Genomic DNA, 18,261 nt, shown 5'->3' with positions numbered 1-18,261 from the left:
ATAAATTACAATACCTGAATTCTGATTTAAATTTTTAACTGTGTTATGTATGTCATATCCATCAAGAGTAGGTATATTTCTATGTATCAATATTTTATCTTTTAGATATAAACCCATAAAATTTTAATTCACTTACTTTATCACCCATAACTAATCATGAAACTTTTTTCTAATTTTTCTAGGTAAGCATATTAAAATAATAATTTACTTCCGAAGTTGCATATTTGAGTAGAAGGTAATTCGATCGTTCAACCGATTATAGCCAGCGATGCAATCGGATTAATGTCAACTAATCATTGCAATTGATATTAATTCTCATAGTAGGTGTAATTATATCGACTTTCTTTATGCATTTTTTATGCGATACTCAGCAAGGGTACAAATGGATTGCCAATTTTACTGGATAAGGGATTAGTAAAGGATTGATGGAGAGAATAAAGAAAAGAATTAGGAAAGATTAGGAAAGATAAGGAAACGGATATCGGCCGCCCATCGAAGCACCGTTTAGAGCATGCTACTATTTCACGTTGATCTTCTGTGGTGGTCTGACCTACCTTCCCCGGCGCGAGCTGGTCAAAGTCGTGCCGAAGCGTGCTTGACTCCCATACTGAATTAATTATATGTATATATTATACCTACTCATTACAATACAAAAAAGGGCAGCTAACTTTCTTTGACCATAACATAAGGTCACATAAACATAAAAATCGTATAAATTATAATCTATTTTCCTATACGTACCTGCATATCTATTACGCAATATAAGGTTATATATATGGGAACGATTCATTTAGTAGAAGGTAAGGATTGTAACTTTTAGTTCTTGTATTATATAAGAAAACTTCGATCGAGTGATTTAAATTTATTTATTTATTTTATATCTGTCGACTGTGTGCAGCATCAAGTTGAAATTCATATCGAATATTCAAGTTTACCGAAATCATAAACTATGAAAAAATAAACATCTAACCCAACACAATCAAAAGATACAAATAACATACTCGTAATACAATACGAGTTTAAACCTATGAATCATAAATAGTAAAGTAATAAAAGCATAAATTTTAAGTTTCACAATAAACAACAATTGTTGTACAAAACCCTCAGTCCACAAGTCTGACTCGCACTTTACACGGTTTTTAATTAGGTATTTTACGTTTAAAAGTTGATAACCAGAGTCCGGCCCTCACTATCGGGTCATTTGGAACACTATTAGTGATTGTTTATAACGATTATTGGCAAATTTGTTGCTAATCCGTGATAACAAATTGGTTTATTGTTAATTTGTCAAAAATAAAATTGATGATAATTTGTGTGACTTGTTTTTGCCGGACGAACCGATTTTTATGATTTTTTTTTATTTGTAAGCTGATGCCTGTCATATGGTCCCATTTTAATCTAGGTCTATCTATCCATTAATCTTTGGTCTAGTTATGACAATTGACAATTAGGTCTAATTTAAGAGCGATCAAGTTTTTGTGAATGATAATTCTTTTAAGTTGCACTGCCATTCATAAAATAAAATTGAATTGAATTCTTTTAAGTTATGATAACAATTTTCCAAAAAGACGGCATATCTAAACGTTTCGTTAAAAAAAAGCAATTGCAATGATTAGCAGACAGAAGTTCAGCTAGCTCGGTTAGCAATCAAATTACTGCTCAAACAGGCAACCACGCAACTTCAAGGAAAATAATTAGCTACCTACTTTATACAATCAATGCCATTATTTATATTTAATGTCATCGTATTATATTAGATACTAATCGCGGATAAAGTAAGTGAACCATAATTTTCTGTTTAAATCTAGATATTTATAATTCAATAATTGCATTCGACCCGCGTAGTCCAAGGAAATTCCTGTAGGAATTAAATGTTTTACCACAGCGGAAAGCATACATTATAGATTATACACTTAGTTACTGGTAAATAGTAGCCTATGTCACTCTCTACCTTTCTACCTCCAGAGTCCAGACAGTGAATCATAACAGTATCAGTTGCGAATTTAAGGAAAGAATCAAACTATCGCATTTATAATATGTGTAAAGATATTGTGATGCAAGCATACATTCTAGGATATTGGTGGACAAGCAAACCATTCTCAAACCCTATCTGCTGAGTTACACTCATTAATTTATCACGTTTCGCATTAGTGCATTGGCAGATTCGATTTGAGCGCATGATAGATAATCAAGTAATACACTAAGTTATAAGAAATTTAATAAAATTAATTAGCTTAAAATACTGAAAATACGCTTTCCACGAGTCAATTTAACAGAATAATGAGAAAGCGGCAGGAGCCAGCATCACACTAGCTCGATGGTACCCTATTAATGCAATCGTGATTTAGATATGACTGAATTTTCACGATAATAAAATTCAAAATGTGCTGCATTTCTGAAGTTTGTTTGAACGCGCTGATCTCAGGAACTACACGACAGATTTCAAAAAACCTAAATACTAAATAAAATAAAATACCGTTGGCTAGGTGATCACTGTATCTATGTACGGCGTCCGATTTAGCCGGCAGGAATCGCTTTTTAATACTATGCAATATTTTATATTATGTAGCTACTAAGGACTGCCTCTTCCTTTCCCTTCCCCGTCCATTCCTTCTTTCTAGTCACCAATCTTTTCCTTATCCCGTATCCCTTATAAACGGGTAGTAGCACATTCACAGAGGCGCTACTCTGAGATTCTGACACTTATCATGAAGATTTCATATACAGTGGTGATCGCTTACCATCAAGCGAACCACCAGTTCAGTGTCTGCTATGATTAAAAAAATGGAATTGATTGCTTAATTCAACTCACATTTAGCGGTCAGGTTGTACGGCTGGATTTTAATTGGGTGGGTAAAAAAAAAAACAATCTCCTTCTCAACATCCTTTATTGTCTAAAGTTCGAGGCAATTCTGATCACCCGCAACTCGCATAGCGGTCATTGCTTACAGCTACTATCACTATCTGGATACCTTTGGAATCACCACTCAGTATTGCAGATTATAGCATAAGGAGCAGATATATCATTCAATTAATATAAATAAATTTTAGCCAGCTTAGATGAGAGTGAATTACCATAGTACAATAAGAATAGGTTTACTAAGTCCGACGAGTCAATTGCCTACCCTTGCGTTGCGCCAAGGGTTGTCATTTTATTTTACATTACAACAAACAGCATTAGGTTTTTAACAATATAATTTAATGATATATTTTACCAATTCCTTAAAGTCAGATTTTATGAAGCTATCCTACTTTCTCATTATACTATGGTATTACCTAGCTTCTACCTTGCTTCTTAATATATTATCCGTGGTATTACGTACAGAATGATTTTTTAATATATCCATTGATAAATAATATTTTTCCTTTAGAGTTTATTTCAATATGTAACATATATCTGAGGAGGCACCACTCTGATTATGCAATGTTAATTTAATATATCCTTTACTTAAAGAGAGATAAGTGCAGCACCGAATTCTACTTGGCGATACAAACATTATAAGAGACATTAACACGACTCAATAAATGATATTGCACTATTTGGTTTGCGCTGCAAATGTTGTATAACTACAGTATAATTTAAACAAAAGATGTATTCGACAGAAAAATAAACTTTATGACGATATAAAATACAAATTTCAACTCAGTTGAAATAACATGATGAAACAAAATCTAACGTCACCTATCTCTAACTAAAGACAAGTATCATATCTATGCTCAAAGCCTCAACAAAAAATTGCTATACCAGAAATTTTGACGAGAATATGTCACTATCCGCTGCTGTAAGATCAGGCAGTGATCCAAATTTAGTAGCGGATCAAAGTATATAAATCTAATCTGAGCAATATTCTTAGAAAAAATCAAAATACATAAAACAGAGAACTATATCTACTAGCTTAAGTAGACAGTTAAGTGAATAAAAACGGCCAATAAATAAACGAAATAGCTTCAAAAACAATAAAATTCGCATGTAAATAAGTACTTATATTTAAGTCATAATATAAACAATAAATTTAAAACGTCCCAGTAAAGTTTCGCAAACATTTGTAAAGTCTTATCGGTTAAACTATTTACTATAAATCAACAAAGCCTGACACACTTTAGAAAAATTTTAAGCTCAACAGTTGATAATAAGTCTTCAACTTCTATTTAAATACTGTTCTTCTGTAGTTTCTCTTATAACATTAATAATTTTTTCATAGAGCATTGTGGCAGTAAACAAAAAAATGGTTACCTTAATATTAAGGTTAAAACAGAATCGAAATATGAGATGTAGCTGTATAACAAAATAATGAACAAATAAAATATAATTGTATACAAGAGGAAGGTGGTCCCCGAGATACAGGCTGTCCCAGTTTGGGGACCAATGTGCCGTACAGTTGTTATATTCGTCTCTTCCTAATACACGATATTATTATATGACAGTTTATAGAAAAAAAAATCATATAATAACCAGAATATTAGTGTTTAGCCCTTTTTTAACATCCTATCATCTTAAATAAACTCTAGGGTTCTCACTCCCAGCCTGACGCGTACCAGACACAGCAAGCGTACCAATAATATCAAGCTTATGAAATAATTAACAATAATATTACGTTCCAACAACTACGCTAGAGTACATTTAGTGTGTCACAAACCCTCAAACGTCACACATATACAATTTCTTAACACTATTTTATAATATACTCTTATAGGGAACAAAATGTAAGTACCTAATATTAAAAATGAAGCTTTTGATATTTATATATCTCTGATACGTCACGTCTATTTACAATTTTGGATCTATTGAATATACGTGATTATTTGAAAATGAATAAATTAAATTCATCGCACTTAATAGCTTCAGCTAATAACTTTTGTATGTCGCGCGACGTTTCGACAAAAACACTAAACCTAAATATAGTACTCAAGTACCGTATGAATTGCTCCCGAATTCATTATTTGACTACTTAAACCTAAATTATATCATCTGTGCTTATAAACATAGCGCTTCGGTTACACGAATTCATGAGAATATAAAAAAAGTTCAAATCAACAGCCAACAAAATATACTCACTCTTTTAAAAATATAAAATTTAATAAATAAATATACGACGCACATAACACGTTTGCAAAAAATTATTAACTTTTTGTAACCTTCACTCCGGCCGTTACGAAACTAAAAAACTAACAATAACACTTCATATTCACTTTTTGCATTCTGAATTCGTGCAAGACCTTAACAATGACAGTCAACATTCGCCGTGTAATGTCAACACGCACATACAATGCTCTTCACTGCTAGTTTTGTAAATTCACTACTTAAAGCTAAGCATCAAACAATTTTAAAGGTAGAAACTTTGCACCACCATCAAGAAACTTTAAGCCTCGAAGACGAGGCATACATACACCGGTAACTCACTACACGCTTCGTTTATTTGTCAATTAAAACATTTTTAAGGTCGTTGGCAGTCTGTCGTATTGCACGGAGCGACCTTCGCCGTCCTGCGGCTACGATTAATTTCATCTCCTCAACGCCGGACACAACGTCTCAACTCGAATGTCACTGTACTAGATTTGGCTAGAGATCAAAGGCCGCTATATATGCATAGGGCAGACCTGCGCCTGCTGGAAGATGCTGGTGTAGTTGATGATGAGGAAGAGCGTGAGCGAGCCGACGGCGGAGCCGGCCTGGCCGACGGCGCCGCACACGCGCATGCCCCGCGCGCCGCCGCGCCGCGCCCACCCGTACACCCACATGCGCGCGTACGATATCAGCCCGCTCGCTGCCACCCAGCAGAACACCTGCAATTCATGCGAACACTTGTTGCAATTCGTGGTGAACCAGTCCCCTGATCAATTCATTATGACCAGTCATTAACGTACCTCAATCATAAAAATTGATTAGGGGATGGAGGGAGAATTCGAAAATACCGGAAACGATCGATAATATCTTAACCGAACATGTTAACTTCTGACTAAAACTTTGGCCTGGGTACCAAAAAGGAAAAAAGATTAATGGTAATTTGCTTCTTTAGATCTAGCTCATGTAGAAAGAATCCTGAGCACGCAGTGGTGAATTTACTATGACTATTATAACCTTGTTTGACAATCCAACAAGTTCACATTTCTGCGGTATTCGCACATCTATCTATTTATATGGGTTGCGGTGAATTTAATGATAACTAAATCGGTCCACACATTCATGAGTATCTTGTATACCACAATTTATTTTTTTGTATTGTTGTGAAGATTTGCGTTCACACAATAGTTATTGAAGCACTTTGATATTCAATGAGATCATGATCTATAATAACTAATAATATAACATATATAACAATTCCTGTGAGTTATCACTATCTATTGGTGTTATTGTTACCTACCAAATTTGTGTTATACAACAAAATATAAACTTAACTGTAATTTATTATCTTATATTAGGAGTTATTGGAAAATTTTCAATACAATCATAGCATGAAGGCCTGATCTGATAAATAATTGTGCCGGCGCTTATTATTACATTAGGGAGCTATCTTGTTTCAATTCTAATCCAACACCGGGCGTTTAGAAGCAATCGACTGCAGACCGATTAGTTGGTAATTAGAGATGTTCGTATTCAAATTACAGCGCATAAATTGTTTCATTTCAGTTCTTATATGACTTCAATTTATAAATTAAACTCTATCAAGCAATAGCATCATGTACAATAGAAACAGTTATTCCATTAATTATAAAGAAAAACTCTTCATCCAAGTCTTATTCAACGTTTTTTTGGATTACCTAGTTTATGACTCAAACAAATATGTAAAACGAATAAATATGAAAAAGGCATATCAATCAACATTTGATCAGCAATCGTCAATTCGCCATGAATAATGCGTTTTGTTGAGAGATGAAACTCACCACAAGGACGGCTCCGGCGGTGTGGTCGTGCAGCGGCGGCGCGGGGCTGCGCGCGGCGGTGACCAGGATGTAGGTGAGCAGCGCCGCGGCCAGCGCCAGCGCAGCGCCCAGCCAGCGGCCGGCCACGGGCCGCAGCCACACGCCCGCCAGGCACGCCACCGGGTTGGCCATCGCGCCCAGCGTCACCGCCAGGTGGTACGCCTGCGTGCCGTACGGCATGCACGAGTATGACTGCACCGACGGCATCACGCCGTTGAACAGCGCGTTCAGGCTCGCCATCAGCGCCATCAGTCCGACCCACTTCGCCCGGTACAGCGACTCCCGCGGCAGCGTCGCCTCCTCCTCCTTCGCCGCCGCGCTCTCCTTCACCCTCTCCGACGAGAATCCTGAGTAGTTGTGCAGGATGCAGAAACTGGTCAAACTCAGCGCGGACAGCAGCCCGAGCAAAATTATAAAGATCCTGGAGTCGAATCGAGCGGGCGGATATATTGCGTTCATCGTTGAATTGTCTGCGGATAGAACGCACTCCGGTTCCCCGCCGATACCTTGGATCAGGGCGAGTATCGACGGGATGAAGCCACTTAAGCCCTCGCCCACTAAGTACGTCGCTAGATACATTTCACGGTAATGTCTCAAATAAGGATAGAACAATACCGAGCTCGTGCATCCGACGAGAGCGACGAAGAACGTAAGAACGAGGAATGCGATAGATCTCTCGGTTCCGCCTATCACTGCGGTTTCTGAGTATAGGAACGCGTTTAGGAACAGAGCCGCCGTGCCGATGCCGAGCAGCCCGTAGATGCAGAAAGCGTCCGATATTCGAGTCACTTTGCGAATGCAGGCGTAAATGAGAAGCCCGATGTTTGCAAACTGAATGGCCACCGCCATGGAGGAGGGTAGCGCCCATTGCTCCGGCAGCCTCTCCACGAGCAGCGGCAGTTGCACAAACAGCCCGTTGACCCCGAGCCAGGTGCCGAGGCCCCAACACACGAGGAGCACGTCGAGAGCGATGCGCCGCTGTGACCCAAACATCTTTACGCTGATGTCCTGTGCTTCCAAACACGGAGACCGCTCTTTTTCTTCGTTTAATCTACAAACAAACCGTCACCCGAGTCACATTGACTAGAATGTCACGTTCCGAAGCGTTACAAAGGCTTATATTATTTCGTGTCAAGATTTTGGCTTATCTTTGTTTTACGGTTCGTAGTGATAGATAGGTACAATAGCGTTTATTGTTGTGCAGCGAAACAAGAAGATATTGCGAACGTTTCGAATTTATTTCCAGTTAGTACTGATTGTGATAAGTACAAAGCCGCTCGTATTGAGGGAAAATTTGAATTTGTTTATATATTTTCAATTTAGTGTTAATATACCTTATTTGTGAAGTAATAAAGGTTCATTTAAAGCAGTGATTAGATCATTATTGTTGCGTGGGTGCAGTACATAAATGTAAGAATTTAATAGTGCAATGATAAAAATAAATATTTAATTTGAACTCTTAGTAAGTGAATACCATATGATTCTCATCTACAAAAAGGCTCACCGACGTCCCTGGGGAGAGTGGAGGCCATGCCATGAGGAAATGCCAATTTCCTATTACACATATAATAAGAAGAATCACGTCAATGGATTAAAAAACCGCGGGCCACAGAGTTATCGAGTAGCAAAACAAAATAATTGTCAGTCGATTTGAGAGCTGCCTTTCGTTTTTGGGAACGTCGGTTAAAATAAATCATAGCGGTATTATTTGCACATTTCATGGTTTTGTTGAGGCATCTAACCTGATGCTTATCGAAATTAAAAATTTCCTCGTATTTTTTTTTACAGAAATTTATGATTATTTTATGATTATTATTCTTATTTGGTACTTTATATTATTTGCTGTATACGGTCGAATAAAAACAACCTCCTAGGATTATTTTCTTTCAAAACGAAAATTGATTACGTCAGCTAACAATTTGTGTTTCAAATGGTCAGACTTGTTATCTTTATTGTGTCTTACCAACCGCGATAGCAGCAATCTATCAATATAAAAGAATTAAGTATTTTAAAATTACACAAGTCACTGCCTGGTGAATGATAAAGATAACTGAAAATGATTCAATAAATTATTGGTTTAAAATCACTTCTTCTTAAATCATTATATCCATCTACTAGGTCTTGCCCACGGCGTCGGACGCGTTAAATTCGTAGTAGTTTAACACGTTTGCTGCTGAATGCTGATGTTTAAAGATGTATATATAAACCTCCCATTTGAAGTTAAATTCGGAATTTAAATTCAAATTCGAAATGATTTATTGAATCACTCTATCTATTAAAAAAATCAAAATCCGTTGTATAGTTTTAAAGATCTAAGCATACATACATAGAAACAGACGCGGGAAGCGATTTTGCTTTATACTATATAGTGATATACTAAAGGCCGTTGACCAATAAGATAAGAAACGTGCTAAAAAACTGCTATATTTGAAATGTATGAAACATAAAACATACGAATTAAATTAGTTTAAAGGCGTTGTATGAATTTTTAACATTAACCTTACCGATGGCTACTCATGATTTGAGGGAGACCGACGGCACGTGGTTCTCTACCGAGGTACGCTCTTGCAATGCCAAGTGCAAGCGAGTCTTGCAACAAAAAGAACTCATAAAATTATTCAGGCGTTGTATTTTTATTTCTTAAATTAAACACTTTAAGGCTATTCCGAGAAATTTGTATATTAATTATATTACATATAAGCTTCATTTAAAACTAAACAATGAAAATAAGAAAGGTGCCTCTCGAAATATCCATGCATAATATACGTGTTGGTAACAACATCTTTTTTTAAATATGCATACTGTATATACAAATAAGAACAAAACTTCCGCATTACGCTTCCAAGTTTCGTATGACATAAATGTAAGAAATACGAGTATATCGATTTATTTTAAGATTAGGTTTAAGGTTAGATAAAACAAAGAAAAAAAAATTGACATACAACATTTTCTAGTTTATGTATACTTTAGGTTTTAAGTACATTTAATTTATCGGAACTTCCCACAAGTCAGCTCTAAGTAATCTTCTTATAATCGATATTGAATAATACATACTAATTGCAAGGATTGCAAATGTAACCTATGAAATTACGTAAGTAGTAGTCGTTTCCATCGATTACATTGTACAAGTGTATCGGAGCGACCATCCAATTGAAATGACATTGAACACTGACGACCACGATGTATGACCGAGAAAATAATATATATCTTTCTTTTTAACCGACTTCAAAAATGGAGATTCTCAAGTGGATGTATGATACTCTTGAGAATCTCCATTTTGTAAGGATAGTCAAAATTGAAGTTTTTTGGACATATTTAAGTGTACGTAAGTTTACATGTTTGTTTGTATGTTTGTCCACAGTGTGCATATGTTAAAGATTACGTACGTACGCATCACACGAAATCAGATGAAAATGATTTCTTTTTAGTTGTGTGTGGAAATGATTTCTTTTAACAAAAGTATGCTTGGTACTTAGAGATCAGTGCAAGTTTCATAAATATCGGTTAAGCAGTTTATGACATAGAGCTAGTTTAGGTATAAAGATTACTCCAGCTAACTGCTACCTATTTTTTTACCAAAAATTAAACCATTTAAAAATTAAGTAAGAACTAAATTTGTTTTTTTGGGCACAGAAGTCGGATGCGCTTATAATGAACGTTTAAGTTTTTACATTTTTTCGATATACCCATACTTATATACAACATTTTGAAGTATTAAGGAATTATTTATTTTAGCGATGTACCGTGACTGGGATCGTACCGGCAAATAATTACAAGTGTCAATGCCCTAACTGCTTCCATCGACAAGGTACATTTTTATTAACCGGTATTGCTTCGTACAGAAATTTTACTTTTTTAGTTGTAGGTATAAAAATAATAATTCAGCATTTTGAAATCATCAAGAAAATATGCCAAGTAAATTACATGTAAAACCTCATTGAGATAGAAAATAATGTTGATATCAAAAGGAAAAATAGTTTAAATTAGATATTCCATACAAATTATATTAAATTTTGCATCTTTTACATTGCGCCACAGTAAGTGTATAATAAAATATTTTTACTTCACCTTGCGCCAATATTTTGTTTTCAATTTAATGGATATTGTATTATCAACCACTTCATTAGCAAAATAACAACAGTTAGTTTATAGTTAAAGATTGGACACATGATACTCCACAGTGGTATAAAGAGGATTCAATTGAATTGTTAAACTACAATTGATTTTCATTACCTCTAAATATAATGCAAATCAATAAAGTGTGCTATCATGTGTTAATTAAATTCAGAGGAATAAGCATTTTTTCAATCCCGTACATTATGAATATATTTATAATTCAACATGAACACCATAGCTTAGTTTTGAGCAAGACCAAAGATGATAGAATATGAATACAACATAGCATTAAATAAAAAATGTTGTATGAGTCACAGTAATTTGCCAATGTGCATAGCGTACCTGTCGATGACAAGTGACATAGTGTGATGAAGCTCCGAGAGCACCCCATCGCCGTCACCGCCCGGCGCCTCAGCTGGCGACATGGTACACATATACTACACGACACTACACAGGTCGACCCCACGCTACAATGTGCTATTACAATCTCAAACTCAAAAGGGTAACTAAATCAATTCATTTAGTGGTGTAATTGAATAATATAATATTCGATAATGTTAAACTATCAATGTCACAGCACATTGTTAGCGTATAAGCACTACAGTACACACATCGAATAAAGGAAGAGATCCAAAGATAGCAGCTTTATAAGCCATTACTATTGCCAATGTTATCAAGAAGTCATAATTCAATGATATATGTCAATCATTTCTTGATTATTTATCTTATTGGAAGTAAGTAGATCAATCATATATAAAATAACATGAATATTGCTTAATGATAAATTCCATGTGGTTTCTAATAAGAATAAATTGTTAATTACCTGCCATTATCAAATTACCAAAATGATTACACAGTATTAAATATTTCAAATTAGCAAATCAACAACTAATCACAAAATGGAAGTGAGGAGCACACAAAGATACAAGCATAATGAATCCCAGAGGATTGTTATCTCTCACTGTCATTAAGATTCAGACGATAAGCATGTTTGGTGTTTGGCAAGCTGACAAATAGATAATTTAGGGCAAGCATTTATGGTGTTGTATTTACTAAGATTTCATGTCATCAACCTGAAATCTTAGGAATGGAGAGAATGTTGTTTGTTAACAGCTTAGTTGTGTTTAAACATAAAAGAACAAATAACAAAGCAGCACATGTTTTTCACAGACATCTTTTATGAGTAAGTAAATATTTAAAATTACTGCTGACCATGAAAATAATTACGCTAGTGCTGAGATATATTTAATTATCATAATTGAATGTTTTTCAAATCTGCACCTGCATCATGACTAAATAAAATGTGATAATCTGTAATGATTTAGTCTGAATAGAAAGATTTCATGGTACTGTAATTGTTTTAGTTAATGTTTTCAAATTAGGTATGTAAAGTACTTTTAAAATGATGTTGTTTAATAATATGTAATGATGCAGTTATAAGGTTAATTCTATACTTTAAATTGGCTAACATATAACAATGGCTGTGTTTCGTGAAATAGAATTGTAATTTAAAGGATTTCAATAAAAATTTAAGTAAACAGAGGTATATATAATAAGGAAAGAAATTGGAAAGTTCAAAGTCCTTGCAATATTTAATACGATTGCGAAATAAACGCAATAAATTCGATCGCGCTTAAAGGCACGTTCATTCCAAGTTAGTGCGAAAAAAAAACTATGCTTACCTTGCCAAACTCATCGTAATCGTTATACTAAAGTTATGAATTAAATAGGTAATTCCACTTGTAAATACGTCAATTTCCTTATATTGTTCTTAATTGTATTCATATATCCTTGAGCCAATGCTTATAATATGCAGTTCACTTCGATACATAATATCATTATTAACTTTATCATACGAACTTGTTAAGTAATGGGGTCAAAAGAGCACGAAATTTTAAAAATATTCACAAATTGGACGATCCTCATGCAATACTTCCAATGGAAATGAAAGACATGAACGTGACAATCGACAAGTGACAACTACTGAGTGACGTAAGAGCGAGTACCACAGCTGTCAATTAAAGAAGTTGTCAAATCTGAAGTAAAGGTGTTGCTAGATAAATATTAGTATAATAGTTTTAAAAAAAGCATAAAACCTGACTTCTTTTATGAAGAACTGGAAATAAAAAAGGTATAACTTAATGTGCATATATGTATTCAAATTAGTCAAACAAAATATTTTATGATGCTGCAGGTGTAAGCGAACATAATTTCGATAAATTTTCACGTCCGTAGCAAACGAAAATATTGTCCCTGAATGCTGCAGTACTGGTTTTGCTCCTAGTTTCTTCACTGATTTTTAGTAGTCGGGATTATTGCCGTGTAATTAATTACAGGCAAATTCAAGAAATAGACATGTAAATGAAAATTATATTCCAAAAAAAAATATCTAAAATATCTGCCAACTTGCACCTACATAGGACTTAGAAGAAATCTACGCCTTTTAAAAGGTATTGACTGCATTAATTAAAAACGGTATAATGATGTTAGTACTAAGTTGGCCAGTAATCAGTGTACCTATCAATGTTTTCACTATTCCTAATACGGCCTTTATTTTCGAAGGTCTATCGATATTCAGTTCACTCCTTCCCCTGTTCTTATGCTTTATGCAACTCGGACGTCCTATTTTTAGATGTTACAATAAGTTATATGATAAGTTGAGCCCATAATGTGAAGTTTTTATATTTGTGAAAATGTACAGCAATTCATATGTATTATCACGGACAACATCATACTATAATATTATGGCATAAATCTTTCTCATGAGTGAGAATAAGTTATATAGTTATATTATACCGAATGTATGTAATATAATAAACTCGTGTCTGTCTTGCAGTTGTTTCTGCTAGATCGCCAAATAAATAAATAAATATTGAATTACAAAAAAATATATATATATATATATATATATATATATATATATATATATATATATATATATATATATATATATATATATATATATATATATATATATATATATATATATATATATATATATATATATATATATATATATATATATATATATATATATATATATATATATATATATATATATATATATATATATATATATATTGTATATAGGGGGTTTCGGGGGCGATAAATAGATCTAGCTAGGAATCTTTTTTAGAAAATGTCATATTCGTGTTTTATCGACTTAAACTTAGCGACTCTTGCTGACATCTATTGGCGAATAATAATACTAATACTATTTTTTTTCCTGACACCTATTGGCGAATAATAATACTAATACTATTTTTTCTTCCTGACATCTATTGGCGAATAATAATACTATTTTTCGAATAATTAAAGTTCCAGCAGATGGCGTTGTTAAGTAACGAAGTCAATGAGTGTTTGCTTTGAGGTTAGACTAATTGCTTATATTGTTTTGTGTCTTCTTAATGCACGTGTTCACTTAAAAATTCCTAAACGATCTTGGAAAAAAACGCTTATAAACAATCTAACTTCACGAAGTTAAACCGAGCAAAGGTCGGTCATCCAGGTACTATTCATTAAATGTGAAATTTCGGTAGTGTGTCATGTAAGGTAGAATAAAAGAGCAATCTTTGAAAAAAATCTTTATTGTTTTCGCATAAAACAGTCAAATCTCTTACACATATGACAAAAATTCGTTTTAACGAATCGACAAAAACAATTGAAGCGGGGCTTACGACTACAATAAAACAACGATAGGTTGGTTCGACAGTTATTTTAATTTAAAATTTCAAAAAGCAAATACAATAAACTCCGCATGACTCGTCTCATAAAGCTTTACACGTAAAATAGTTTAATAGTACAATAAATATAACAAACAGTGAAACTCCGGCGCTAATAAGAACGTAGTGCTCACTCACTCTCCCACTCTACTTGTCTTTCTCACTCTCCGACTTCCTGCCGATGGGCACCAGCGCTCGCACCCTGCGACCGAAGCAAACACCCTCGTCAACAATTGCAGAAAAATATAAGAGAATTTGTAGAATGTTGTTTTAGCTAATATAGTTTTTAAACTGGGAATTTAATAATTTCAAAAACAATAAAGGCATGACTGCGTAAATTACAAATTTAAAAATTTCGATTATATAAGTACATATTTTAAGATTCCAATGACTCAAACGTGTTCAGAGATTTTGAATATAGAAACCCACATACACAAAACAACTGTAAAAGTAGTGTCACCTAACAAGTTTAACTCGATGAGAAATTATATGATTATTATTACCAAAAAATCTAAACCACATTCAAGTTATCAGAACTAGACCAATCTTAAGGGGACTTCACAGAATCCATCAAGCATGAAAATAAAAACTGTGTGTCGAAGAGAAGAAATTTTCCACAAATCTAACTCTTACTAGCTTACCCTTACATTATAATATTACATAATAAACAAAAAACTAGACACCGTTACTATTTCTATTAATTATTTATTTTATATAATTTAAAGAAATTATATCGAGTTGGTCGTGCTGCATGTAAGATATTCTTATTAGGATAGATCATAATTTTAAAATTTAACTCATTTCTTTACACTGCAAAACACATGTGTTTTCATCATTATCAGCCTATATATTTTTCCACCGCTGGGCCTCTTATGAGGGTTCAGGCCATAATCCAACATGCTGGCCAAGTGCGGGTTGGCAGATGTCACTTTTTTTTAAATCATTTATTTAGAGGGCTTTTAAAAGATGTCACATGTCGTCGAACTTTTGATTCTCGGACATGCCGGTTTGCTCACGATGTTTTCCTTCACCGTTTTAAGCAGTGGTGATGTTATCCACATGTGCAGATAATTTGAAAAATAAATTTATTTCCTGCACGTCCATTATGGATCACAGAAATACCAAACAACACAATAGCATCAAAAAACGCAAGAAATCATCGAAGTTCACCAATGAATATGGATTTCCACATCAATTGCAACAAGACGAGAAGGGAAGCGCCAGAAGGGCGGACAACAGACTCACTTGGCGGTGATCTCGTGGTACTTGGCGCGCGCGATCTCCAGGTTCGCGTCCACCTGCGCCTTGTTCAGCTCGTACGCCTTGGGCAGCGTGAACAGCGCTATCCAGCCTGCAAAATGTTCATTACATACAATTAACACACGTGTGCAGCAGTTATTCAAATAATAACGATGTAAAAATATGAATAAAAATGATTTCCGAACGTATCATTCTGTTGATTAAAATAATATCAAAATATTTGCTGTGTAGATATATGTAAAGATATGATATGTGTGCTGGTATACTTATAAACATTATTAGTTAATAAGATTATTTTCTTATTAAAAATTTTAATTTTGAATGGCACAGTTTGTTAGTTTGTAATTTTTTTTTTATTAGTTATCGTGTAATTTATAAGTCATTATCGTATTGGGTTCCTTTTGTAAAGATATTTGAAGAAATAAATGACGCATATAAAAAGTGTGTGTGAGTGAAAGTTCAAACGGAGGTCTATTGAATTTCTGCATTTTGACTGCGTTAAATTTAAGAAAGCTATTATGCCCAACGACAGTTAGACGTGACATAAGCAGAGAGGCGCTCACCGAGTATGATGAGCGTGATGCCGTTGAAGCAGGCGCCCACGTAGGTGAGGCACCACAGCAGCACGCCGAACTTCAGCGAGTCCACCAGGTCCTCCACCAGGAACAGCCTGCAAACGGGCATTGGCGTGTTTTATTCACAACTCAATAAAAATGTTAAACATTGCTAACGAGGGACTATTAAAGTAGCTCTGTCTGTCTGTTTTTCGCTTCTTCACGCCTCAAACACAGAACCTATTTGGATGAAATTTGGTACAGAGATAGTTTGAGACCCGAGAAAGCATACAGGGTAGTTTTTAGCCCGGAAATCTCATGGGAACGGGACTTATGCTTTATATAACTCAATTCGTGTTCGAAAAAATTTACATTTCTTCATACTGTCAACTATTTCATCAGCCCAAATGATTAATTCAAGTAAATTATTTGTTGAATTTTAAATGCAACATAATATAATTGTGACCTTTACATACGTCGCAATCTTCTAAATTCTTATTTTATGTTAGATTCCTATCTCATAATACAGATAAAACTAGTTCTTAATATTGGCATGTAGACAAAGTGATATTACTGATATACATTCTTCGATATTTTAATGTTTTTGCTTCTTTTCTAAAACAATAAGGTTATTCGACATCACAATAAAGCAAAGTTACAATTATTTAGACATCGATGATTGTAACTTCTACGCAGACAATTCAATTGAAATATATCACATGTCTGAATGAATTAAAATCTGAGGGATCAACGGCCTATCAGCTCTCCTTTTAAAAATATATTATCGCGTCGCAATCGAAGCTCGAATATGGACTGCAGTTTTCGAGCGAACCATAAATTTTACAAAAATTGATTGTATAAAAAGGGCTGAGTTTGACACAAAAAATTTCCAAAATAACAACGTAAAGTATACCTGCGCAGTTCGTGCAGCGCCGCATTACAGTGCGCGGTGGCGGCCGCCGCCAGCGACTGCGCGCGCTCCACGCCCACGCAGATGTCCTTCTCTAGCAACCATCTGCAAGCGAACACACGTGCGTGTAGCATTTCATACGACTTACAAGAAACTCCTGAAACCTATCGATATTTAGTATACATATGATAATAGTATAAGTCACAAAATAAAAGATAATTCAATATTTTTGATCCTGTCTGTCGTAGGTTTTTAACGATAGATAAAATAAAACAATGAAAGAATAAGTTAGAAGGTACAAAAACTAATTCATCTGACCTATTAGCCAATTGTATGAGAATACATCAATTAATATAAAAATATATTTTTTAATTCTATATAATATGTATTCTATATTATAGGTTTTATCCTATACGCAGCATAACTAAGTGAATATCTTAGCTCATTAGTGTGGCACTAAGCCTTAATCAGAAATGGCAAACGACGAAAGGAAAACTCTTCTGTAACATATTATTCAGACAAAGTTTAAGAAATAACATTTCAAAGCGAATAAGCGACACTATGACAACACCGTTCGAGTTGGATGACTGAGTTTGCTAATTTTTATCTGTGACTTGGAGACAAAAAAACGATGATGTCACTATTTCAAATAGCTTATTGTGAACAATTCTGACTTACAATTAGGAAATGCATAAAGAAACTACTACCCACTAATAGTTATTGTTAGTTATTGTAGACAGTTATTGCGGTGTATTTCTATAAACTGAATCTATTTAAA

General features: G+C 34.3%; 2 protein-coding genes across 5 annotated transcripts in view; both read right to left on the bottom strand.

Moving 5' to 3' along the window:
* Window positions 1–2,873: 2,873 nt before the first annotated feature.
* On the bottom strand, window positions 2,874–13,016 carry LOC119834208 (solute carrier family 52, riboflavin transporter, member 3-A). Of its 3 annotated transcripts, XM_038358538.1 has the most exons (4): window positions 12,720–13,016; window positions 11,380–11,452; window positions 6,883–7,972; window positions 2,874–5,784 (listed from the first exon to the last, which is right to left on the bottom strand). In XM_038358538.1, the coding sequence occupies exons 2-4, from the start codon at window positions 11,397–11,399 to the stop codon at window positions 5,578–5,580; spliced, it is 1,317 nt and encodes a 438-aa protein (XP_038214466.1). In that variant the 5' UTR covers window positions 11,400–11,452; window positions 12,720–13,016; the 3' UTR covers window positions 2,874–5,577. The 3 variants fall into 3 exon arrangements, with proteins under 3 accessions (XP_038214466.1, XP_038214467.1, XP_038214468.1); XM_038358539.1 differs by lacking the exon at window positions 11,380–11,452; XM_038358540.1 differs by lacking the exons at window positions 11,380–11,452; window positions 12,720–13,016 and adding an exon at window positions 9,426–9,568.
* A 1,597-nt stretch (window positions 13,017–14,613) lies between these two features.
* The window catches only part of LOC119834206 (reticulon-1-like), a 27,039-nt gene continuing 23,391 nt past the window's right edge, over window positions 14,614–18,261 (bottom strand). For both annotated transcript variants that reach the window (XM_038358536.1, XM_038358537.1), the window contains 4 exons: window positions 17,487–17,588; window positions 16,583–16,689; window positions 16,005–16,110; window positions 14,614–14,961 (listed from right to left, as the gene is read on the bottom strand). In XM_038358536.1, coding sequence (XP_038214464.1) covers window positions 14,907–14,961; window positions 16,005–16,110; window positions 16,583–16,689; window positions 17,487–17,588 — 370 coding nt within the window. In that variant the 3' untranslated portion in view covers window positions 14,614–14,906. The remainder of the gene's footprint in view (window positions 14,962–16,004; window positions 16,111–16,582; window positions 16,690–17,486; window positions 17,589–18,261) is intronic.

This window comes from Zerene cesonia, chromosome 19, assembly GCF_012273895.1.
Source record: "Zerene cesonia ecotype Mississippi chromosome 19, Zerene_cesonia_1.1, whole genome shotgun sequence".
In the NCBI taxonomy this organism is placed as follows: Eukaryota; Metazoa; Arthropoda; class Insecta; order Lepidoptera; family Pieridae; genus Zerene; species Zerene cesonia.
Note: the sequence above shows the minus strand (reverse complement) of the source record. Positions and strands in the feature narration are given on the sequence as shown.

Coding starts and splice junctions, on each gene's coding strand:
- LOC119834208 (XM_038358538.1), bottom strand. CDS start 11,399: ATGTCACTTGTCATCGACAG. Junction 7,973..11,379: donor ATGTCACTTGTCATCGACAG/GTACGCTATGCA, acceptor GTTTGTTTGTAG/ATTAAACGAAGAAAAAGAGC. Junction 5,785..6,882: donor CCGCCGGAGCCGTCCTTGTG/GTGAGTTTCATC, acceptor CATGAATTGCAG/GTGTTCTGCTGGGTGGCAGC.